Source organism: Cricetulus griseus, chromosome 4 (assembly GCF_003668045.3).
Source record: "Cricetulus griseus strain 17A/GY chromosome 4, alternate assembly CriGri-PICRH-1.0, whole genome shotgun sequence".
Taxonomy (NCBI): domain Eukaryota; kingdom Metazoa; phylum Chordata; class Mammalia; order Rodentia; family Cricetidae; genus Cricetulus; species Cricetulus griseus.
Genome location: NC_048597.1, coordinates 171,030,162 through 171,056,763, shown reverse-complemented (window position 1 = coordinate 171,056,763; position 26,602 = coordinate 171,030,162). Strand labels below are relative to the sequence as shown.

At 42.5% G+C, this 26,602-nt stretch overlaps 1 protein-coding gene across 1 annotated transcript; it reads left to right on the top strand.

Annotated features, from left to right (window-relative positions):
* Positions 1 to 3,589: 3,589 nt before the first annotated feature.
* Positions 3,590 to 10,215, top strand: Tmem202 (transmembrane protein 202). The gene is made up of 5 exons (XM_027415122.2): positions 3,590 to 3,667; positions 3,886 to 4,132; positions 8,656 to 8,805; positions 9,116 to 9,247; positions 9,696 to 10,215. The coding sequence occupies exons 1-5, from the start codon at positions 3,590 to 3,592 to the stop codon at positions 10,100 to 10,102; spliced, it is 1,014 nt and encodes a 337-aa protein (XP_027270923.1). The 3' UTR covers positions 10,103 to 10,215.
* The last annotated feature ends 16,387 nt before the right edge of the window (positions 10,216 to 26,602 follow it).

The window sequence follows — 26,602 nt, the reverse complement described above, 5'->3', positions numbered from 1 at the left end:
TTGTATGTGAGTGCTGGGATCCAAACTCAGGTCCTCAAGCTTTCATAGCAGGCACTTCATTAACTGAGCCTTCTTCTTACCAGTCCAGTTTCTGTATGTTTCCTTGGCTGGCTTAGAACTCATCATATAGACCAGGCTGACTTCAGACTCATAGATCTGCCTGCCTCTGCCTCCTGAGTGCTGTTATTAAAGACACGTGCCACCATGATGCTTGGTAAAAGAAATCTTATTTTTCTTAAAGACTTACTCATTTGTGTCTGTGTGCATGTGCATGTGTGTGCAGGTACCTGTGGAGTCCAGAAGAGTGTGTTGGGTTCCCTGGAGCTGGAGTTACAGGTAGTTGTGAGTAAGTGCTGGGACCTGAACAGCAATCCTCTGCAGGAACAGTATGCACTCTTAACTGCTGATCAGTCTCTTCAGCCCTAAAGAACTCTTTACACATCCTAACAGTAAGTCCTTAGCTACATATGCATATTGTAAGTCACCTATCTACTCTATAGACTGCCTGTATACTCTGCCAATATTGTTATCTGATGAACAAAAGCTCTTTATTTGAAGGTAATCCCATTTGCAAAATATTTCTTTGCAGCTTATTTTTTAACTGTTTTTTTTTCAAGCATTGGCCTTTTCAGAGTAAAAAAAGATGTTACTCCATATTTTCTTCTAACAAAACTGCTTTTCAAAACAATGACAGTAGCTTAAATGTATACTAAATAACAACATACACAGCCAAAAGATTTTTGTTGTTGTTGTTTTGTTTTCTCGAGTCAAGGTTTCTCTGGCTTTGGAGGATGTCCTGGAATTAGCTCTTGTAGACCAGGCTGGCCTCGAACTCACAGAGATCTGCCTGCCTCCTGAGTGCTGGGACTAAAGGCGTGTGCCACCACTGCCTGTCATCACAGCCAACAGATTTACATTCTTGTTTTGTTATACCCATCATAGACCCTAGCAAGTTCCCAGCTAGTCACAGTGTCCTACCCTTTGGGGTAGTGCTGAGAGTAAGTCTGAAGATTGGATGGTGCCAACCTGTTCCTTTAATGGCTAGAGTGTTACATTATTCAAGAAATCAGTCACTGTTAACAAATGGCCAGATATCCCACATTACATCAACATCATCTGTTTGGTGGTGTGCTTAGTCAATGCCAGTACTGAAGGGATCCCAGGGTAACAGTTTTTCCACCAATATTAGTATTTCATCTGTCTCAATGTGGCCTGTGCCAAGACTATATTCAAGCAAGCTTGAAGAAACAGCAGAGGAGAGTTGATCTCGTACATTACCTGGACCTTACCAGGATCCAGTGCTGGGTAAGATTGTTGATGTCTTTTCTCCACCAGCAGCCTGAAAAGTACTTGCTGGCTCTATGAAAACTAGGCAGCAGAAAGGACGTTTCAAGGTCAGGTCCTGACTGATTTCTTTGTGTTCTATGTCCTACAACCAAAGTATGTGGTGTCTTCAGCAATAGGGTTTTACCATCAGTTGTGGGTTTTTTGTATTGTTTTTTATTCTTAGACAGCATCTCATTCTTTATCAGGCTGGCCTGGAACTTACTCTGTAGCCCAGACTGGCTTCAAACTCATGGGTGATCCTCCTCTCTATGACTCCTCAGAGCTGAAATTATAGATGTGAGCCAGCACACTTAGTTGTAATCTTTATTTTATACCTGGTAGAGTCACACCACTAGTGCCTTGGCACCTGAGGATGTTCATGGCTTCCTGAACACACGTACAGATATCATTAAACATAAAAATAAACAAAACCTTAGAGGAAGGGTTTGTCACACAAGCAAGAAGACCTGAGTTCAATACCCAATACTCACACACAAAGCCTGGAGCAGTGGCATGCATCTGTAACCCCAATGCTGGGGAGGTAGAGATACTAGACTCCCTGGGCCTTAGTGGCTAGTCTAGCCATATTGGCAAGCTCCAGGTTTAAAGAGAGAAAAAGAAAGTAAGGTGTGTGTGACTGAGGAAGACAACTAATGTCAACCTATGGCTTCCATACATACACACAGTTACACACATGTGGATACATGTCACATACAAATACACCACTCACACACCAGGACATCTGCATGCTACAACATAGACATGAACTAGTATAGAGCTAGTGGTTCTCACCAGCCAAAATACAGAACAGGCTTCAACAGGTCATGGGAGTTGGGAAGAGGGTGTGCTAGAAGAAACTTATAATAATCAGGCATCTAGACTCAGACCAGATTTAGGGACCAGTGCTTTATGTGTACAAAGTAAGAGCTGGTGATGTGTACAGAGTATTGATTTGACACAAACAGTCTGAAGAACAGAATGCCCTCTGCACTGCATCTTTGATTTTTTGAGTTCTTAGGAGTTAAGCTTTAGGATCAGATGTAGACAGTTGTTTAAAAAGGAAACGAATGTCACTAGGTTATCAGTGGATTGAGGTGGGCCAGGGAAAGTCTTCATGATCATGTAGAGCCTAGCACCACTGCAGCATCTTAGAGAGTGGTCACTTGCAGCAAATCTGCTTTTAGTGTCCAGGGCAATGGATCTTGGCATTACAGTGGGTCCTTCCAACCATGTGTCAGCAGGAGAGTGTCCTTATATGCACAGAGATAATGAAAAGAGGGAACGAGAGGACAACGGTGTGACTCAGTGAGCAAAGCACTTAATTCAAGCCCTGTGACCCAAGATAGATTCCCAGAACACATACAAAGGTATAAGGAAAGAATGGACTCTCCACTACATGCATGCCCCAAAACACCTTTCATACATACACGAAAACACAGACTCACACTAATAAAAATTTTAAATTAATCAAAATAAAAGAGGGAACCAGAGTGAGGAAGGGAGAAAAAGGATGCTACACAAAGGGCCATGACTGACAGATTCATAGATATATGGAGGCTCTTTTAGAGTTCTGGCAAAAGCATGAATTATGTTGGCTACTGGCTACTGACACATTCATAGTCTTGTAATTATAATCACAAAAATTGAAATTAGAGCCAGGCGGTGGTGGCACATGCCTTTAATCCCAGCACTGGGGAGGCAGAGGCAGGCAGATCTCTGTGAATTCGAGACCAGCCTGGTCTACAAGAGCTAGTTCCAGGACAGTCTCCAAAGCCACAAAGAGACCCTTTCTGGAAAACCAAACCAAAGCAAACCAAAACAAACAAACAAAAAATTGAAATTGGAGTTACACTTTTAAAATTTATTCTGAGAACTGTGTCTTCATCTTCATATTTTAGGGGCTGGCATGAAGCCTGACACACAACTTCAGAGAATATATGTGTAAATTTGTTTAATAAAATTGGAGAAGTAGGGAACACCTTTCTCTGTGTGTCTCTTTTTGTCTCTCTGTCTCTGTCTGTCTCTCTGTGTGTATGTGTATGTGTGTGTGTGTGTGTGTGTGTGTGTGTGTGTGAGAGAGAGAGAGAGAGAGAGAGAGAGAGAGAGAGAGAGAGAGAGAGAGTGAGTTGATTTCTTTCTGGTGTGGTAAGAATGAAAAAAAAATTAAAGAGATTCAGGCCCTGTACCAAGGATTCTTCAGGCCTTGTGTGAGGAGGCGTTGAGACAAATTCCATGACAGTTAGAAAGTAAACTGGCTGCCAAGATGGAGAGGAAGGAACAAACCTTGACCTTCTACAGTCCTGAGGTCTCCAAAGTAAAAGGGAACCGGAAATACCAAAGGGTGAGGAGACAGAAGGTCAGGGGGTAGGAAAGGAAGGGGACTTGATGTGAGGACAGAGCTAGACAGAAAAGACCATCTTAGAAATGTTGACATTAAACAAGAGGTAAGGAAACAGGTGTACAAATCAAGCCAACATGGGGATATTGAGGTAGAGAGTGTTAGTAGACTTTGAGAATCTGGTGCTAGCTTCTCCGGCACTGTTTCCCTCATCCTTGTAGCCTACCCTTCCTACCAACAAGCAATCGATATCAGCCCAGAAGCGGCAACAGTATGTGGATCAGGCATACCTCTACACCCGGATGTTCAGTGGCAGCCTCTCTGGCTTTAGCCTCCTGCTGCTGATCTGCACGTCCCCACTGAGCTGGGTGCAGTTCCTGGTGACCAACAATGGCCTTGAGCTCAACGCAGGACTGTGGACCTTATGCAACCATGAGCTGTGCTGGAGCCACACACCCAAGCCACCCTGTGAGTGCCACTAAAGTCAATGCCACAGGCCCCATGGTTCCCGAGCTTTCTGTCACATTGTGCTTTTGCCTTTCTTCTTCCTTCAAGATTTTTGGATCTGAGACAAGTTGTGAATGTGACTGGCCTTTCTTCTGGCATCCTGTATATGTCCTCTCTCTGAGCCCAGGTTGATTCCTGTCCCAAATGATAATAAGCTGGTGGTATTCTTTTGACATTTATAAGATGCTACTGTGTAAGCTTGGGCATAGATTTGGATACAGGTGACCCACACGGTTGATACTTGGGTGTCCTTTTTATCTAGACTATTCTTCTTTCTAGATCAAGGCTTCTTATTGACATATACAGGTGGGCCCTTTTGTATCAGAGGTCCTACGAGTTTTGACACTTTGACAGTTAAGCTTGCTGCCCTTCAAAAGCTGAATCAGAGCTGGGATGAAGTTCGCTAGTAGAGTACTCATCTGCCATATACAAGGCCCTGGGATCTGCCCCCAGCAACACACACACACACACACACACACACACACACACACACACACACACACACAGAGTCTTGCTTTAAAAATTTGAATTAAAGATGGGCCATAGTGGCAAATGCTTTAAATCCCAGTACCCAGGAGGCAGAGTTAGGAGGATGTCTGTGAGTTCAAGGCCAGCTTGGTCTACATAGTGAATTCCATGACAGAGCAATAAAGTGAGACCCTGTCTCAAAAAGAAAAAAAAAGTGGTTTGAATTAGGGTGGTATGTAGTGGCACTCACCTTTAATCCCAGTACTGGTCTACATAGCAAATTCTAGTCCATCCAAGACAACTAATAAGATGCTGTTTCAAAATCAGCACTGGAGCTATGGCTAAGTGGTTAAAAGCTTGGGCTTACTCTTTCAGAGGATTCGGGTTATGGTTCCTAGAACCTGTGTCAGATGGCTCACTGCTGCCAGTTACTCTAGCTGCAGGGGATCTGACCCTCTCTACAACACTACACCCAAACTGTGGCATACACTCACTTATACACAGATAAAAAAATTGAAAGTAAATCTCTTGGAAAAGTAGAAAGAATTTTGGATCTATAGGAGGTGAAGGTTTGAATTCAGTATTAGGACCTTTGGTTTTGGTTTACTTTGATTTGTTTGTTTGTTTGATGGATTAAAAGACAAAAGCAAATGAAGTTAACCAAATACAGATGTTTTAACTCTTAAGTGTTTCATTGGGCTGTGTAATTTGTGGCTTAAGATTCTTGTGAGTAGAATTGGTTAATCGAGAAGGTTAGACTCTGTGAAGTCAAGCTCTGCTTGCTCCCGTGAAGCTGCAAGGATCCATGTAGTTTTTCAGGAACAGAGGGGTGAAGTTGGGGAAGATTGAGAGATGAATAGGAGGGCATATTCCCTGTATGGGGCAAGTGACTGTGCACTTTGTATGTTAAAGAGAACTCTCAGCCAGTGTGCCTTCATCCTCTGAATATTAAACTCAGATTGTGAATGTGTCTGCTAGTTGATGCAGCAGGAAGGTATCACCAGTATCCAGTTATGAAAGAAAAAATTAAAATGGAGGGTGCCAGCCAGAGCGATGCAGTTTAATCCCAGCACTAGGAAGGCAGAGGCAGGAGGATCTCTGCAAGTTTGAGGCCAGCCTGGTTGGTCTACATAGTAAGTTCCAGGACCGCAAGAGCTACCCTGTCTCGCCGCCCTCAAAATGTAAACTGCTGTGGTGTGGTTAAGTAGGCAGCATGCTTGCCTAGCATGTGCAAGGTTTATGCAAAGCATTAGCGGGCTGTGGTGGCACCTGGTTATAACCCTAGCACTCAGAAGGCAGTTTTAGAAAACGTGAGCTACACAGAACTCTGTCTCAAAAAGAAAAATGACCTGTGATCTTTCTCAGGGGAAAAATATGGTAAGCATGATAGCATGTACCTGTAATCTCATCCCTTCGAGTTGGAGGAAGATTATGAGTTTGAGACCAGCCTTGGTAACATAGCCGGACCCGCTTCAAACACCACTCGTGTGTGTGTGTGTGTGTGTGTGTGTGTGTGTGTGTGTTTGTGTGTTTGTATGTGTGTGTGTGTGAACATATATGTGCTACACATTTATCTATTTTTGTGTATATGTGAGTATGCATATGCCATGGCACATTTGTGGAAGACAGAGCACAACTTTCCAGAGTTGGTTTTTCGCCTTCCACCCCATGGGTTGCAGGGATCCAAGTCAGTTTTTGTGTTTTGCCTTGTTTTGTTTTGTTTTGTTTTGTTTTGTTTTGTTTTGAGACAGGGTTTCTCTGTGTGAGAGCTGTGGCTGTCCTGGAACTCACTCTGTAGCCCAGGCTGGCATGGAACACACAGAGATCCACCTGCCTCTGCCTCCCAGGTTCTGGGATTAAAGGTGTGCACCACCACCACCCGGCTGCCATTCAGGTTTTTAGGCTTGGCATCAAATGCCTTTACCCAGTGAGCCATCTTGCTGCCCCGACCTACACACACACACACACACACACACACACACACACACACACACACACACCAGAATCATGTGAACTAGTGTAAACGTAAGGGTGAACTTTTTTAAAGATAAGAATGTCATAAACTGCCAAGGGCAGGAAGTGCAGAGGGTGTGAAGGGACTCAAGACTGGGCTCTCAGACAAAGAAAACCATGCTATGGAGTCACTCTGGCTCTCTAATGTCCAGTTGACACTCATCTTTGTTTATGTTTTGTTTTATCTCCACAGTCCAGGTTTTCCTGTTTATTAGTGTGTTGGTGCCAAAAAAGTGATATCCAAGCTTAGCCTTACAGCTCATTAGTTCACATATGCAGAGGAGGAAATCCACATTTCCAAGCATAATAATCAAGCTCCAATTTGGATCAAGTTCCCTGCTGCAGACAAGGACTGGTTGGGGTATTGAGAGCTAAACACTGTAAAAGGTCACAGGGCTTCATTCAGAACCATCTGGGCTGATGGGTCTCTCTCAAGGTTACATGGACTTATTCTCGGTGACCAAGCCTTTAGGATATACTCTACCTTTAAGTTATTTTCTTTTTCGAGTGGCTAACTTATTGGAGGCCTCAAAGTAATTCACCTCTGTGGTCAGGCTTATGATTTCCATAGATGGAAATGATTATTTTTACTTTTATTTATTTATTTTTTTGTTTTTGTTCTTTTGAGACAGGGTTTCTCTGTGTAACAGCCCTAGCTGTCCTGGAACTCTCACTGTAGACCAGGCTGGACTCAGACTCACAGAGATCCGACTGCCTCTGCCTCCTGAGTGCTGGGATTAAAGGCGTGTGCCACCAATACCCGGCTGGAAATGATTATTTTTTATCATAAAGGACAGGATATAGAGAACAAAATGAAATTTATGAGGTAGATCGTTTTCTAAAAAAAAAAATCTTTGTTTTGTTTAGCATGCTTTTTTTTAATTTTAAAGATTTTAAATTTTAAATTTAAAAAAATTTAAAGCCTTACCTGGCCTTCAGCTGACTATGTAGTTGAGGACAACCTAGAGCTTGGGATCTTCTTGCCTGTACATCCTAAATGCTGGTATTACCTGTGTTGTACTACCTCATCTGGATAAAACTGAAGTAATCTTTTTTGTTTGTTTTGAGACAGGGCCTCAACTATGTAGCTCTGTCTGTCCTGGAACTGATAATATAGACCAGGCTGGCCTCGAACTCATGAAGATCTGCTTACATCTGCCTCCCAAGTACTGGGATCGAAAGCATGTGCCACCATTACCGACAAATTAAAATAATCTTGATACACAACTTCTTTTTTCTAGGTTGCTTGGACACTGGACTTGGATTTCTAGGCTTAACTGTGTTTAGAAAGGCTGGATGTGATAACACGCCTTTAATCCCAGCACTCCAGAGGCAGAGGCAGGCAGATCTCTGTGAGTTCGAGGCCAGCCTGGTCTACTAGAACTAGTTCCAGTACAGCCTCCAAAGTCACAGAGAAACTATGTCTTGAAAAACAGGAAAAAAAAAGCAGCAGTAGGTGGTGCTGGAGAGATGAGTCAGTGGTTAAGAGCACTTGTTGCTCTTCCAGAGGACCTGGGTTAGATTCCTGGCACCTACATGGTAGTTTACAACCAGTTCCAGGGGGATCTGACACCCTCTTCTGGCCTCCATGCACACTGTGTGCACCTGTGGTGGACAGGCATCCATGGAGACAGAACACTCATACACATAAAACAATAAAAACAAAATTAAAAGAGTAGTGTCTTGAGTATTTAAAGTGACAATGAAAACTCAGTGAAGATGTGGTACCACATGACAACTCCATTTCATCTTATTTTGTCCTGCTCCCATATCTGAGACTTTATCTAGCTTTAATTATATACCCATTTGTTTGTTTGTTTGCTTGAGACAGGGTCTTAAGTAGCCAAGGCTAGCCTGGAACTCACTATGTAGCTCAGGCTGACCTGGAACTCCCTAGCCCTCCTGAGTGTTGGGATGGCAGGTGTGTGCCTCTATACCTGGCTCTCAAGCTTTCCTCTAGGATGTTACTTACTGGGCTAACCAAGCCTTTCCTCGCCTTGCAGATTACCTCCAATATTCCAGGGCCTTGTTCATCATCTCTATCCTCTGCATGCTTACTGGCCTTGGCTTGCTCTTCAGCTCCTGCCGCCCTGCAAAAGGAATCCTGACCTCCGAGTTGGATCTAAAGTTGTCCATCCTCAGCTTCTGCTCAGGTACTGACTGGCAAGGTAACGCACCAAAGGTAAAACAATCAAAGAAACTAAGCTTCTCTGGGGTCTTCCCTCTCCATCACCAAGTGGCCATCTCCCTGCGCTGTCTCAAGGCATAGAACATGCCTTAACTGTCTTACACCAAGGGGGAGGACCCCTACTTAATCTCATCTTGGCTAATCCCCAGGTCTTTAATCTTTTGATCTTTGCCATGGATATGATCCCTGCAAATGAAAGAGAGAGGAGCTGGGGGTGGCAGCCAAGGCAGATGGAAGATGCTGATAGGTTGTGACATCTTTCCTTCTGGTCCCAGCTGTCTGCTTGCTCCTCTGCCTCAACCTGTTTCTGGCCCAGGTTGAGTGGTATACACAGAGTGCCATGGAGTCAGAGTTCCTGTGGACCTATTATCTTAATTGGTGCAGTGACGTCTTGTATATCTGTGCTGGTGAGTCAGCGCCCTGCTCTGGAGGAACGGGAAGTCATCTCTGTAACAGGAGGTAGAATCGAGAGGAAATAGAAGCACGGCAGGTTTCTAACGTGGAGAGGCAGTGTAGTGTGATGGAGAAAGCATTGATTTGACAATCAAAAGCCTAGAATTAGTAACTTGTTCTCTCACAGAATGAGGCGTAGATGGGTTAAGTAACTTGCTTAAGGGCACACAGAAAACAATAGCACCATTGTTGAAATCCAGAAGAATTGAGCTTTATTCTAACCAGACTGGAATAGTCTAAAGCAGCAGTTACTGGAGGGTAAATTAACCCATGTTGGTGGGAGGAGGAATTACTGAAAAGACACCTTTTAAGACAGAATATGAAATGATGAATATGATTTTTAAAAGCTAAAAGACCAGCTGCCTGTTAAGCCTTACCTCATTGTTTTTCCCTCTCCTTTAGGGATCATCTCTTTTCTCAACTACATAACTTTCCAATCTCCTACTCCTGATCAAAGTGACAATACAATCCCATGGCACAAGTCCAGGCTACAAAAACAGACAACATCACCACCCACTACACCTGAAAAGTCAAGTTCTCAGATGCAATTTCTAAGTAAGAGAGGGGAGAAACAACCAAGTATGAGACAGGAAAAACAACCAAGTATGAAACAGGAAAAACAGTCAAGTATGAGAAAGGAGAAAAAACCAAGTATCAGAGGGGAGAAACAACCAAGTATGAGACAGGAAAAACAACCAAGTATGAAACAGGAAAAACAGTCAAGTATGAGACAGAAGAAACAACCAAGTATCAGAGGGGAGAAACACCCAAGTATGACACTGGAGAAACAACCAAGTACGAAACTGTGATAGAAATAGGAAAGGATAAACCCTGCTGTCTTACTAAGTGAGAAATGATTGTGCAAATTTGATGAAACCTTCTGATATCATGTCCATAGCAGCATTAAAGCTAACGAAATGTCTTTTGTGTGTGTTGCATCCAAAATATATGAGACCATCATAAAATAATGAAGGGCTGAAGAAATGGCTCGGCAGATAGCAGTGCTGGATGCACAATCATGGGACTTAGAATTTGAATCCCAGCACCCACAAGGCTCCTCAAAGGATAGGTGGAGATGAGGAGATGGAGAACATCCAATGTCCTCTTTTGGTGCCCGAGAGCAAATGTCCATTGCAATGAGTCACTGGTCTGGTTCAAGGCCTCTGGTTTCTCACCATCCTCACTGGATCCTCACTAGAACTCCTCTAGTACCCTATAGCCGCCCCGAGTCTTGGAGATCTTGCAGGTATTGTTCCACAGGAGCAGTCTTCTCATGAGTTCCTGCAGGTCCTAGATGAGGTAGATGCTAGGGTGGGTCAACTCAAGAGCTGGTCAGTTTGGGCCAACCCCCCTCATGTGAGGGGGTGGAGTCAGCTTCTCTGGGTGCATACCCTCAGGGTTAGTTCAGCCTTTCCTATGGTGAGAGGTGGGGCCATCTCTCTTGCTGTAGAGTCCAGCAAGAGACAAGGCCAGCTTTCTCAGGGTCAGCGAAGGGTAGGGCCAGCTCAGCATGGTCTTCTGATTTCATCTTGCATGGTTTCTAAGGCCTCCTGAGGTAACACTGGTCACAGATATCAGCACATACCTCCACCTGCAGCTGGACCTTGGATCCAGACAGCCTAGGATGATACGGCCGGACGACAGGACAAGATCTTGGCTCGGGGTGGAAGGGATGGCCACTCAGGTGGGAATGATTCTGGCAGCCTTAGGGCTGCCGAACACTACTAAGGCCTCAGGTTGCAGTCCTAACCCTGGGCTATCTGACCTTTGGAAGAAATGCAGGACCTGAACATCAGCACAGACCCCAGTCATGTCAGGAATGTGGACCCTTACATGGCCCTCAGCATCCACTGTGTCTGGATGTTACCACTGCCCCAGCGACAGTATGGCCCCTGGATACCAACAAGGCCATAGGTTGCAGTCTAGAGCCCAGGCTTCATGTGACCTTTGGTGGCACCATGAGACATGATATTTCACATGGTGTTGGCTTACCTGGGAATGCCAGAACTGCAACTCCTTTGCCTGCTACATGATGACTGCTCAGCATCTCCGCAGAGAAGAGAGCAATTTCCTGTTTGTCCCTGCTTATATCCTGTTACTGCCCAGCTATATCACTTCCAATCTGTCTGTACAGACCTCCAGACCTCTATGGTTAGCTAGTGACACACTCCATTCTCTGACCCCGAGTCAGGCTTTATTTATGCAAGAAAGATATCAACACAGCATAGCTCTTATAATCCTAGTCCCTGACCAGCAATACCCAAACATGCCAAATGGGCATGAGTGTGTGTGCACTGGCACAGAAGCACAAGCCCCTAAGTCTGCACCTCATTTGAACCCTCACTTAGAAAACGGTTCATTCTGTGCTTATCTCCCCTTCCTGGAAGGATGTCTTCATCATGGCTGCATCATTGGTACCTTCTGCAAGCCCTTCAGCCTGTTCCTTGGACAGTATCTGATGCTAGGAGGACTCACATGGTCAAAGACAGCTCCTCCCATCACTCACTCATAAACAGCCTCTGCAAGTCAATTGGTTAAGTACTCATTTGGGTTCAAAATCTTTACCCACAGTTTAGTTTGAATACCTTTCTTGAACTCCATTGAGAGGATGCTGAGCACTGATGGCTCCTCAGGGAACAGATGTTTTATTATTATTTTGATTTTTTGAGTCAGGGTTTCTCTGTGTAGCTTTGTAGATCAGGCTGGCCTCTAACTCACAGAGATCTGCCATCCTCTGCCTGGCATATTGCTGGGTTTAAAGGCATGTGCCACCATTGACTGGCTAGGAACAGATGTTTTAAATTCGGGGAGAAGGTTTTAAGTCTGAGTGAGAGTGAAATATGAAGACTAAGAAAGAGTACAGGGTGTAGCTATCAGGGAGTAGTAGTTATAGACATTTCCCACTTTGATTGCCCCTCTAGAAACTGTGTCTGGATGTTCTTTCTCTTTCTTTGGTTGTAAAGAATTCCTTAAAGTGGTACTGGAGAGAGGGCTCGGTGAGTAAGAGAGCTGGCTACTTTGTCAGAGCCCCTTAGTTTGGTTCCCAGCACCCATATCTGGCAGCAATCAGCTGTCTATAACTTCAGTGTCAGGGGATACAACACCCTCTTCTGGCATACATGGACACTGGTACACACACACACACACACACACACACACACACACACACACACACACACTTTTTTAAAAAGTTCCTTTAAAAAAGACTAACTGTATTTTCAGCCAAATTGGGTAATAAATTGCCCTATTCATTTTGTAATAGATGAAAGGGAAGAGGGAAGAGAGTCCCCATCAAAACAAGACGAACTACTTAGACACCAGAAATATCATCATCAACAACAAATAAAACACAAACCAGAGTTTAAGCTAACTGCTAGACTTAATGTTCCCTAAATCCACAGTGAGGAGGAAGGAGGCTCCTGTGGAGTGAAGGGGCTCAGCATACTCTCAAGATGGATTAAGTTAGGTCCACTGCTTTAACTCAAAAAGAGGCTGAACAAGCAGCAGCCAAGCACTGACTAGAGCTATAATTTATTAGGAACTTGGGCCTAAAGGGACAGAAGGCTGCAAATACAATAGCCAAGCAGCCTATCATTAACTGCTCCTGTAATGTTCTTTAATAGCACAACAGAACAAGAAACCTAAAGCACTGTATCAGAAGACCAAATGTCAAGTAGTGGTGGCTCATGCCTTTAATCCCAGCACTCAGGAGGCAGAGGCAGGCAGATCTCTGTGAGTTCAAGGTCAGACTGGCCTACAGAGCAAGTTCCAGGACAGCCAAGGCTGTTACAATGTAAAACCCTGTCTTGGAAAAAAAAAAAAAAACAAGGAAGGAAGGGAGAGACAGAGGGAGGGAGGAAGAAAGGAAAGAAAAGAAAAAACCCAACTTGAAGGCTTTGGAGGTTTGGGTGAAGTGTTTACTGCACAGTGTGAAGACTTGAGTTTGGAGCCTAAGAACTGACTTAAAGCTGGACATAGTAGCACAGGACATGGCAGAACAGGTCTCTAATCGCAGGCTCCTACAGGGGATGGGAGTTGCAGCAGGCAATATCTCAGAAGTTTCTACTAGGTCAGCTAGTCTGAGACGTGCAGAAATGAACACTTAGAGATGCATGCTCAATGTTGTCTTGTTGCCTCCATATGCCTGCAGTCACACATGGGAACACACACCCTTGGAGATGGGTGGAACTAGAGGGGAGGACTCGTACAAACGAACCTAACTTTAGACAGAGCATCTTTGGCCAAAATAAGGAGACACTAAATCATTCAGGTTGAGTTAAGGGGAAAATAAACAAACAATAACAACACCCCCCCAAAAAAAACATGCCTACAGGAGCTGAGGACATGGCTCAGTTGGTAGGACGCTTGCCTAGCATGCCTGACACCCTAAGTTCAATTCCCAGCACCTGATAAGCCAAGTATGGTTGGCACACACCTATGGTCCCAACACTAAGTAGGTGTACACAACAGTATTAAGGTCTTTTCAGCTACATAGTTGGTTCCAGAGTACACTGAGCTATGTGAGACCCTATTTTATTTTATTTTCAAAAGATTCAATTGTTTTTATTTTATGTGTATGGGTGTTTTGTCTACATGTATGTCTCTGTACCATGTTCTACGTGGTGCTGGTGAAAGCCAGAAGACATCAGATCCTCTGGGACTGGAGTTATAGATGATTGTTAGCAACCATGTGGATGCTGGGAAATAAGCCCAGGTCTTCTGTAAAAACCAGCAAGTTCTTTTTTTCTTCATAAATTTTATTTAAATTGGAAACAATTATATATATTTTATTTAAATAGAAAAGATTTTATACATTTTATTTAAATTAGAAATGATCTAATTTCCTTCTCCCTCCCATCAAAATCTGTCCAGTCATTTGGGGTAGGGCCTAGGCCCTCCCCCTATGGCAACTCTTGTAACACAGTTTGTCCAACAAACTCACACCTACTCTGAAAAGGCCACACCTCCTAGTAGTGCCTCTTTAATGACCAAACAGTCAAATATGAGCCAATGGAGGCCATTCCTGATCAAACCACCACACAGACATACCACAAAGTCTCAATTTAACACCAAAGAAGACAGCCTTATATCTTTGTACATGGAATGCTGTAAATTCTGTGGGAACTCCTTCCATCATAAGATCAGGTAGGTGCTGCTGGAGCCGAATTACATACAGCTGGCAGGGAGGCACAAGCTAGAGTGGATGAAGTCTCAGGTTTGAAGTCAAGTTAGATGATCCTACTCATCACATGATTCTAGGAGGCTCTTATACTCAAGAGGACGGCATCCTAGGATACACATAGGAAGCCTAGTTTCAATTCAATAATAAATAAGTTCTAAAAGAATGTATCCCAGCCTGTGGGAGTAGGAAGTAGCAGGATAGCCATGAATTCTAGGTCATCTTTGGTGTATATAGTATCAGGCCAACAGGACTATATAGGAAGATCCAGTTTCAAAAAAAAAAAAAAAAAAAAAACCCAACCTCCCCCCAAAAGACATGTCAACTATGAGTCATCCTTGTTTCTAGCTTCTTTAACAGGAAGCACTAGAGGCATTTGCGAGACCTCAAGATGGGCTAGAGCCAGTATATGTCAAGAGTCCTGGCAACAACCAAAATGGACCATTTAATGGCCCTCAGGGGGATACTTGAAGTCCTTAAGGTCAAAGTATAGGCAGAGTTGGAATGAGGGCATCACTTTGTTGGTTTAAATGTGGGCTTCAGGCAGGATGCTGGTAGGGCCTTCTGGTGGTGTATTCTCCTTACTCTGGGATGGAATGGCATTGACTCACCCATGAAGTGACCACTGGCAATGAACTTGAGGTGACTGCTGGTGTTGGGCTTGAGGTGACAGCTGGTTGGGTTTGAGGTGACAGCTGGTGTTGGACTTGAGGTGACTCACCAGCAAGTTCTTTTAACTACTGAACCATCACTCCAGCTCAAAACCTTATTTATTTATTTATTTATTTATTTACTATTTACTTTTGGCTTTTCCAGACGGGGTTTTTCTGTGTAGCCTGGCTGCCTTGGAACTTGCTCTTTAGACCAGGCTGGCCTTGAACTCAGAGATCTGCCTGTCTCTGCCTCCTGAGTGCTTGAATTAAAGGTGTGTGTCACCAAGACCTGGAAAATACCTTTTTTTTTTTTCAAAAATTGCCTTTATGTAGGAATTCCAAAGAAATGTTACAAAAACCTAACAGTCAACAATAGAGTACTAATTCATTCCACTGTAGTAATTCGAGGGTACATATGACAAAAACTTTAGATTAAATTATAATGAGCTCATAAAAGAGTGCAAACTTGCCGGGTGGTGGTGGCTCATGCCTTTAATCCCAGCACTCGGGAGGCAGAGGCAGGTGGATCTCTGTGAGTTCGAGGCCAGCCTGGTCTCCAGAGGGAGTGCCAGGATAGGCTCCAAAGCTACACAGAGAAACTGTCTCGAAAAACAAAACAAACAAAACAAAAAACAACAAAAAATAGGCACTGGAATAAAAATTCAGTAGAATTCTAGCATGGTAGCTCATGTTTGTAATCCCAGCCCTCAGGAAGCTAATGTAGGAAGATCAAGAATTTAAAATAATCTTTACTCCATAGCAAGTTTAAGAATACTCTGGACTACACAGGACTCAGATGAAAAAAATGAGATCTGGTGTGATGGCTCAGTTGGTAAAGTGGTTGGCATAGAATCATTAGGGCCTGAGTTAACACCTACATAAAAAGCTGGATTCAGGTCTGGCAAGGCTGGATACACCTGTATCTCACAATGTGATTGCTAGCTTTAATTGCCAACTTGATACAACCTTGAATTACCAGACAAGAGAGTTACATGGAGGAATTTTCTACAGTGGGTTGATCTTTAGGAGGTTAGATAATTAAGTTAATTGATATGGAAGACCAAGCCCACTGTTGGCGGCACCATTCTCTGGGCAATTATAAGAGTGGAGAAACTGAGCCAAGTCCAAGCAAGCAAGTAAACATGTATGCATTCATTTATTTCTCTCCTCTGCTGCCCGTGAATGTGATATGACCAGCTATTTTCAATTCGTGACATGTGTTTTCTGTCTTCTGCTGGACTGTAAAAGCTTGTTTTAAACAAACTTTTTTAAAACAAGCTTTTACAGTCCCTTAAGGTACATTTTGCCAGGGTATTTTCATCATGGCAACAGAAATGAAATTAGAACATATGATATAATCTAGAAAACACACTCAACAAAGGAGAAAATACCCAGGTGTGGTGGTACATACTTAAAATCCCAGGACTCAGGAGGCTGAGGCAGGATAATCCAGTTTGGCTGTGTAGAAAACTCTGTGTCTGAGAAAAAGAGGAAGGCAGAAAAGAGGGAAGGAAGCAAGGAAAGGAAGACTTCATTTTCAAATATCTAGAACATTTATGAAAATATGATAGCTTCAATAAATGCTAAATGATCTTTGTTCCATTTGTCTCTTTATCCAAATCACAACAAATTAAACTTGAATGCACTTAACAGAATGACTAAAAAAAACTCTCCATTTTAAGAACATTTACAAAGTAGATAAAATACAAGTCACAATGGAAGTGAAAAATGATCGAAAATTAATCAAGAATGAAATATTTATGAAAATCAACCCCCTAAGGGGTATGGTGGGGGCTGGGGCTCCAGGACTACATAAAAATAAAATGAAACACTAAAAGCATTTATCAGAAATCAAAATACTGTTTAAAATAAATGAGTGGTCCACTCAATTTTCAAGCCAGCAAAAATAATAATTTTTCACATTTTAAAATATGAAAAACTAGGGGGAGGATAGGGAGAGGGAGAAGGGATTGACATCTGAAGCAAGCTTGTTCCTAATTTGAACTAATAAAATAAAAAATAAAAAAATAAAAAAATATGAAAAACTAGGTCCAAACATCTTTGTGTATTAGTTATTTTTTCCGTTGCCATGATAAAACACTCTTACAAAGCAACTCAAGGCAGGGTTTATTTTGCTTTATAATCTGTGGGGTACAGTCTATCATGTTGGGGAAGTCAAGGCAGGAGTTTGAAGCAGCTGATCACATTGTATCCATACTCAGGACAAACAGAACAGCAAATGCTCTCATTCTGCTTGCCTTCTCTTTTTTAAATGCAGTCCAGGACTCAAGCCCAGGGAATGGTACACCCATATCTAGGCAGGGTCTTCAGTTAACCTAATCTAGACAATCCCTTCCTGGCAAGCTAGAGGCTCTCTCGTAGGTGATGCCTGATCCTGCCCAATTCACAATTACTGTCACATCCAAAATTTAATTCTTCAGATAAAAACTAAACAAAAGACAAACTACAACACCTGGAGAGACGGGTCAGTGATTAAGACCACTGGCTACTCTTTAAGAGGACCCAGGTCAGGCTGGAGAGGTGTCCCAGTGGTTAAGAGAACAATGACTGCTCTTCTAGAGGACGCAGGTTCAGTTCCCAGCACCCACATGGTGGCAAACAACTATTTGTAACTTCAAGATCTCAGGCAAAACACCAATGCAAATAAAAATAAATAAATTTAAAAAAAGAGGACACAGGTCAATTCCCAGCACTCACATAAAGACTTATAACTGTCTGTAACTCCATTTCTAGGGAATGTGATCCTGGCCTCTTTAGACACCAGGCATGCACATGGTACATAGACATACATGCAGGCAAAGCAACTATACACATAAAATTAATTAATTAGTTTTAACAAAGCCAAACATAAGCAAATATAATTAAGGAAATAGAGAAGAAAGCTTAAATAAATAATAGGAACAAAAAAGAAAATGTAATCATGTACATGTTTACATATCTGATTATTCAAGTATATTCAAGAGCTTGTTTGGAGGTTCTAGCAGGGGAGCGCAGCTAATCATATACCCTTGACCGAAGACCGAAGACCGGTCCTCCTCTATTCGGGAAGGTCGTCCTCTTCGACCGAGCGCGTCTTCAGCTTCGGGAGGGAAGCGCTGAGGGAGGAAGGGGACACCCGCCTAGCGAGCCAGATCAGCCAAATCAACCCTGGCGATCAATGGGGTGACAGATGTCGCAGCCAGATCGCCCTCACATCCTCAAGTATATTGATATACTTGAATATATGTATGTTTTTTTGAGACAGGGTTTCTCTGTGTAGCTTTGGATCCTATCCTGGCACTCACTCTGTAGACTAGGCTGGCCTCAAACTCACAGAGAGTCTCAAACTCACAGAGATCTGCCTGCCTCTGTCTCCTGAGTGCTGGGACTAAAAGCATGCACCACCAACGCCCGGCCATTCAAGTATATTTTATTTAAATCTCTTTATTATTCTTTGCCTCGTATTTTTCTATGGTAAATGTTCTAGAATGGCCTTAAACTTTCCCAGATATCTCTTGTAATACTAACCAATGTCTATTTAATATTTTGAGCCAATAAAACATCAAAACACCCACATTAATTAATTATGAATTCACTTTGCTCTTCTCCTTGCAATGGGGTGGATCATGATATAAATTTGAAAAATAAAAAAAGATGTGAATTATCTATATGGAGGTGATTTATCAAATAATTAATATGACATTAGACTAGGACCACAGGTTTAAAGAAACCCAGTACAGAACAGAAAGCTTAGAAACAGGCATGCTTATATGAAAGCGTGATATGTTAGAAAGTATTTAAAATGGGAATAAGGAAACTATAGGCTGCTGTTCAAACAATGAGACTGACAAAACCAGACCTCTGCTTTCTGCTAAGTTTTCCTAAGTTTCAAAAGATGATGCCCTATATGTGCAAAATAAAACTTTAAGGAACTTCACTGGGTAGTGTGTCTCTCAGCTTTAATCCCAGCACTCCAGAGGCAGAGGCAGGTGGAGATCTCTGAGTTGAAGTCCAGCCTGGTCTACAAAGTGAGTTCTAGGACATCCAGGGCTACACAGAGAAACCATTTTTGAACCCCCTCCCCTAAAAGGAAAGAAAACTTTAAGGAAGGACCTTCACTAGTTAATCTGAACGTCAAAACGATTATGGAGCTGGGCATGGTAGCTCAGTAGTCCTGGCACTCAGTGGGCAGAGGCTGGAGGTTTACCTGAGTCCAGGAATATGATATAATCCCCAGGCAGCACACTGAGGCTGGTGTCTTTTTCTTTTTCTTGAGACAGGGCATCTCTGTGTAGCTTTGTAGACCAGGCTGCCATCCAACTCACAGAGATCCACCTGCCTCTGCCTCCCGAGTGTTGGGATCAAAGGTGCACGCCACCACCACCTGGCTTGAGGCTAGTGTCTTTAAAAAAAAAAAAGATTTTACTTATTATGTATACAACATTCTGTTTCCATGTATATCTGCACACCAGAAGAGGGCACCAGATCTCGTAACAGATGGTTGTGAGCCACCATGTGGTTGCTAGGAATTGAACTCAGGACCTCTGGAAGAGCAGTCACTGTTCTTAACCTCTGAGCCATCTCTCCAGAGTCTGGTGTCTTAAAAATGTTAGGTAGTGGGGCTGAAAAGATTTCTTGGAAGTTAAGAGCACTTATTGCTCTACCAGACAACCAGAGTTCAGATTTCAGAACCCACATTAGGTAGCTTACAAACAACTGTAACTCCAGCTCCAGGGTATTTGAATGCCTCTTTCTGACCTCCCTGGGCACTTATACACAGGAATTTGTGCACACGAATAAGACAAATCCTTTGGGAAGAAAATATAAAAAGTCTGAGAAATTTTTTCAAATCCTTATTTTATTATCACCAGTATAGTTCTGGCAGGTGACAAGTTCTTTGGAATCGGAATATCAAATTATCACTCCCCAAAGTGTTTGTTAGCACCAAGGGAGAGCTGTACCTTTGCAATGGAAATATTTGGCAAGTGTCACGGAATCAAGATGACACCACACAATGTGCCTCTTGATTTGACACAGTGGGAGATATACATAGTCACTACTGTAGTGTTTTGCTTAGCAACATTTGACCTGGTTTCATAAGAGAAAGAGTCATACAAATAAAAAATGTGGGGCATTCTAGAAGATAACTGGCCTAGACTATTCAAGGACATCATATTGTGAAGACCAGAGGGAGGTAACGGGATGTTCCAACTGAAGGCTGGAAACCTGGAACAGGCAGATGAAATGCATTGATTCTGAACTTCTCAAACATGTTTAAACATTCATTCTTTTGACAACTGGGGGAATTTGAGCACAGAAAGTATGTTGGTGGTTGTATTAGATTAACATGATGTTTTCCCTCCAAATTAGTAATGATGTGGGTATGTAGGAAATATCCTTGTTGCTTAGGGTGTACACTGAGATATCGGAAGGTGTAATGTCATGGTGTATATTGCCTGCTTTCAGATGGTTTGGTTTGGCCAAAAGAAGAAATAAATATTTGTGGAGACACAGAAAGAGAATAGGCCAAGATGCTGATAGCTGAAAAATATGCAGCCTAGACAGGTGTCAGTCTTTTTCTTAGTTTGGAAAATAGGGGCTGAAGAGATGACTCAGCAATTAAGAGCACTGACTGCCCTTCCAGAGGACTCAGGTTCAATTCCCAGCACCCATGTGGCAGCTCACAACTGTCTGTAAACTCCAACATCTGACACCCTCACACAGACACATATTTATGCAAAAAACCAATGCACATAAGATTTAAAAATGTTGAAAAATAAAGTGCGGTTTTTGAAAGGAACTTATTAGTGAAAACAGTTTTGTGTTTTGGGAAATTTCTTTTTTTGCTTTTTTGTTTTGAGACTGGGTTTCTCTGTGTAGCCCAATCTGCCCTGGAACTCAGAGATCTGCCCACCTCTGCCTCCTGAATGCTGGAATTAAAGGTGTGCATCACTATTGCCCAGTGGGAAATTATTATTATTTTAATCACTAGATAATTTAGGAAATGTGTGTGTATATTGCATTTGTGTATGTTCATATATGTATGCTAGCCCATGCATACACACTGTGCAAGCCTATATGTAGAGGACTAAGGTCAGGGCTGAATGACTTTCTATATGGCTTTCCACCTCATTTTTAAATTAAAAATTTTTTTATGTGTATGAGTGTTTCCGGTGTATATGTGCATCACATGTGCACCTGGTGCCCCCCCTAGAGGCCAGAAGAGGGGGGTGGATGCCCTAGAACTGGAGTACAGACAGTAGGGTTTTGTTTTTTTTTTTTTTTTTCGAGACAGGGTTTCTCTGTGTAGCTTTGGAGCCTATCCCGACACTCGTTCTGGAGACCAGGCTGGCCTCGAACTCACAGAGATCTGCCTGCCTCTGCCTCCCGAGTGCTGGGATTAAAGGCATGCGCCACCAACGCCCGGCTTGTTTTTTTTAATTTAAATTTTTTTTATTAGTTCAAATTAGAAACAAGCCTGCATTAAATGTCAATCCCTGCTCCCTCTCCGTCCCTTCCTTCCCCACCCCCCCACTCCCCCACCCCATTTCTCTGCTCCCCAGGGAGGTAAGGCCCTCCATGGGTGGAATCCCCAAAGTCTGTCATATCATCCTGGGCAGGGCCTAGGCCCCTCCCCATGTGTCCAGGCTGAGAGAGCATCCCTCCAAGTGGAATGGGCTCGCAAAGTCCTGCCTTACTCCAGGGATAAATACAAGAGGCCCCATAGAGTGCAGAGGCCTCCTCACTGACATCCATATTCAGGGGTCTGTATCAGTCCCATTCTGGCCTCCAAGACATCAGTCTGGGGTCCATGAGCTCCCCCTTGTTCAGGTCAGCTGTTTTCTGTGGGTTTCACCAGCCCAGATTTGACCTCTTTGCTCTCCACTCCTCCCTCTCTGCAACTGGGTTCCAGAGTTCAGGTCAGTGTTTAGCTGTGGGTGTCTGCTTCTGCTTCCATCAGCCACTGGATGAAGGCTCTAGAATGACATATAAAGTAGTCATCAATATCATTATAGGGTAAGGGCATTTAGGGTAGCCTTTCCACCGTTGCTTAGATTGCCAGTTGGTGTCATCCTTGTAGTTTTACTGCATCTTTGTGAATGCTGGGAATGAAACTCTGAAAGAGTAAGGGCCCTTAACTACTGAGAAATCCCACCAGCTTCTTCACCGCAATTTTTGAGACAGAATTTTTCACTAAAACTGGAGTTCATGGACTAAGGGAGTCTAGATAGCTAGAGAGCTCCAGGGGTCCTCCTGTATTTGCCACCCCAGATGGGGATCATCCTATTTTCTTCCACATAAACTGATTCTGGCTTCAAACACTCCTCCTTTCCTTATTGTGTTCAATCCTAGAATCTTGATACAAAGAAGAAGACTATGAAGTGGGAAAATACTGGTGCCATTTGGAACATTGAGTTCAGCAACTAAGAATGGCATGTATTAGTGAGCTTTGTTTTGTGCAGTGAAGCACCTGAGACAGGCTGATTGACAAAGAGAAAACCTTCAGTAGATCAGTTGTGATGGTTCTGTATCCAAGAGTAAGTAAAAGAGGCATTCATTTCGCTTCTGGGGAAGGTCACACTGGTGACATAGCATGATGGGAGCACAAGTTTGCTCCTGAGAACGCTCATATCTCAAACCAACAGAGAGAGTAAGTCAAAGACATTTTAATTTCTTTTTATTATAAGTTTTTTATTTATCTATCATCTACCTACCTACTTACCTACTTATCTATTGTTTTTTTTTTTTGAGGTACAGTCTCACTACGTAGCCTTGGGTGACCTGTAGATCAAGATGCCCTTGGACTCAAAGAGACCCACCTGCCTTTCTACCTTTGGAGTTCTGAGATTAAAGGCATGTACCACCACTGTCCAGCTCAATTTCTTTTTTAAAAGGTTTGTTTGTTTTTATAATATGTGTATAACTGTGTATGGGTATTGTAACACAGACATAAAGATGCACATGGAGTCCAGAAGAGGGAATTGAAACCCCTTGAAAGTGGAGTTTTGGGCATTGGTGAGTTGCCAATGTGGTCCTGGGAACTGAACCAGAGTCCTCTACAGCAGCAACAAGGCCTTTTAACAGCTGAGCCATTTCTCCAGCCCTGTAATTTCTTTTGATGAGACTTTCAATATCCTCCCATAAAGTACTTTTCCCAATAGTGTCACCTTGGGGACCAATCCTTTGACATACTGGCCTTTGGGGAAAGACATTCAACATCCAAATCATACCATGATATAATGGAAAAAAAAGACAAGTCAGAGAAAAAGGGGGAAATTTCTTCTTTCTTCAATAACCTTGAGAAAATTCTACCAGCCAAAGTCAAGAAGACCTTAGTATTTCATATGAAGTGGAGAGAGACTACTTCATCTTCACACCATTGCAATAATGTATCCATTTATACACATGGATGGATATCTATCTATCTGTCTATCTCTCTATCTATCTATCTATCTATCTATCTATCTATCTATCTATCTATCCTTTTATACAATGTACATATATCCATTTATACACACACATATATATATACATGTACATATACATATGTACATACACAGAGAGAATTAATTGCCCCAGGCTTATCATTTTTATCTCCTTCACTTTCATTAACAAATATTGCTTGAGTACCTACTATAGATCTGAAATAAGATAGATTTATGCCCTGTTTTCTGGAGCTTGTTATTTAGTATCTGAGGCCAACTCTATCACAAACAGTTCAATAGTTAGAATTGTATTAAATCATAGGGGGAAAGGTACAGAATATTTTGAGTCCAGATCAAGCTGAACCTTAGTGTTAGGGAGGTTTTCACAGAGGAGATATTTAATCTAAGATTTGAAGAGTGGAATTTGGCCAGAACAAAGAACAGAACTGACAAGGAAGAGTCTGGGCCATTCTCTAGTGTATCTAAAGAGTATTCATCACAGACAAGAGTGTCCTAAGACGAAACTGACAAGATAGGAGGAACTGGCTCCCACATACAAGGACAAGAAGGTTTGGAGAGGTTGAAGTGGTAAGGATGAAAATAATCTTTTGAGCCAGGCGGTGGTGGTGCACACATTTGGTCCCAGCACTTGGGAGGCAGAGGCAGGTGGATCTTTGTGAGTTCTAGGCCAGCCTGGTCTACAGAGTGAGTTCCATGACTGTCTTGTCTCAAAAAAACCCCCTAAAAATAGAAAAACAACCAAAAAAATCAATTTTGTAGTTTTAAATATTTATACAGACAGAATAATCAATATATGCTCCATTTGTAGCTGGGGATGTAGTTCAGGTGGTAGAATGTTTGCCTAGCATGACTGAAGCCCTGAGTTTGATCCCCAGCACTGCATAATACCAGATATGGTAGTTCACACCTGTAGTTCCAGCACCTGGGAGGTGGAGGCAGGAAGTTCAGAAGTTTAATCCTTAGATTGTCCTCACATACAGGGTGAGTTTGAGGTCAAGTTGTGCTACATGAGACCTTATTTCAGTATACATTCATGTGTGTGTATGTATGTATGTATGTATGTATGTATGTATGTATGTATGTATGTAATACTTTGTGTCTAGTCTTGGCTCAATACATATAAATGTCATGCATATTTCTCTGTGGATTCTCCTTTTAGCCTACTGAGTCGTTATTCAGTTATATGAATGCACCACAAATTCTTCATTCTCTTCATGATCATTTAGGTTATTTACTTTTAGCCATTGTGAATGAACTTGTTACAAGCATTCTTGAAAATCTCTTTTGTGGACATAAATGTTCAGTTTTCTTAGATGAACACTTAAGAGTCAAAATTAGGATTGGAAAGTTGGCTCAGCAGTTAGGAGTACTTGTTGCTCTTGCAGAGGACCTGGGTTTGGTCCCCAGAACTCACATATCAGTTCATAACCATCTATAATTCCAGTTCTAGGAGGTCCACCACCTCCTCTGACCTCCACAGGCACCAGGCATCCAAGTGGTACACATACACACATGCATGTAGCTAAAACACTCATATGGGGGCTGGAGATATGGCTCAGGGGTTAAGAACACTGACTGCTGCTCTTCCAGAGGTTCTGAGTTCAATTCCCAGCAACCACATGGTAGCTCACAATCATCTGTAATGAGATCTGGTGCCCTCTTCTGGCACACACTGTATACATGATAAATAAATAAATAAATCTTTAAAAAAACACTCAGACATATTAAATTAAATTAAAACATCATTAATTTTGTTTGTTTTTTTGAGACAGGGTTTCTCTATGGCTTTGGAGGCTGTCCTGCAACTAGCTCTTGTAGACCAGGTTGGTCTCGAACTCAGAGATCTGCCTGCCTCTGCCACCCGAATGCTGGGATTAAAGGTGTGTGCCACACCACCTGGACTTTATTATTTTTTTTTTAAAGAATAAAAGCTCTTAGGATACAAATATACATCGAACTATTCCAAGATCTTTCCCTGCTATGTTCTTGATAGGGATATATTAGATTCAATTGTTCATTTGCAAATGCTTGTGGTTATCAATTTGTTTAATGTATGTATTTGCCTGCACATAAGTCTGTGCACCATGTGTGCCTAGTGACAGGGAGGCCAAAAGAGGGCATCCAGAAGATGGTTGTGAGCCGCCATGCAGTTGCCCTGTGGATGTCAATCTTATTCATTGATTTGTAATGGATATTGAATCTAGGGCCTTAGCTCTTAGATTATCTCTTTCTCTCCAGAGTCTTCTCTCTATATTATATGCCTCTAGGTTAGATTTCTAAATTCAGCCTTTGCTGGTTTATTAACAAGAAAAATTCTGATTCAGTCGATTCTAGGTAGGATCTGAGGTTCTGATTCCTCAGAGCCTCTCAGTGAGGCATGCCTTACTGGTCCACAGCCCATGTAGGTAAGCGCTAGAATGGACAACCTTGACTTCACATGACAATTACATGTAACGCTGCCTTGCCCTATTTGCCTTACTGCATTTTGAATTCCAATAGTTCTTGCAATAGCTTTCCAATGCCTAGGTCTCATTTCCTTTCCAAACATTTTTCCTCCTGATTTCTTCATTTGTGCCTTCACGGTCTCACCTTTCAGACTTTGCATGTGTCTAATGAACAGCTCTTCCACTGTGGATCCACTACTTACCGTTATGTGTTTGCTAGTATAAACATTATGCCCTAGTTCTTTCTGGGATGGAGGTAGAAAATCTCCTCAGTCTGTGCCCCACAATAAGAGTTTATGGACTGAGGTATATATTTCAGTAGTAGAACGTTTGCTTTGCGTATTCTAGGATCCAGGTTTTATCCTCAAGAACTAACCAAACCAAAGACGTTGCCAATTGTATAGGCAAGCAGGCAGCCCTGTAACGTTGTATTGATAAACCCAAGGAGTCAGAAACTTCAGGTCATGTGATATTGTTTATCAAGTAAGCTTCTCATAATATCATTGTAAAAAATTATTATTGGGAATGGAGAGATGGCTCAGTGGTCAAGAGGACTTGCTGCTCTTGCAGAGGACCTGTGTTTGGT

Excerpts from the sequence above, each read along its gene's own strand:
- Tmem202 (XM_027415122.2), top strand. The coding sequence starts at position 3,590 with ATGGAGAGGAAGGAACAAACCTTGACCTTCTACAGTCCTGAGGTCTCC. Across the intron at positions 3,668-3,885 it reads GGAACCGGAAATACCAAAGG|CCTACCCTTCCTACCAACAA; the intron begins GTGAGGAGACAG and ends TCATCCTTGTAG. Across the intron at positions 4,133-8,655 it reads CCACACACCCAAGCCACCCT|ATTACCTCCAATATTCCAGG; the intron begins GTGAGTGCCACT and ends CTCGCCTTGCAG.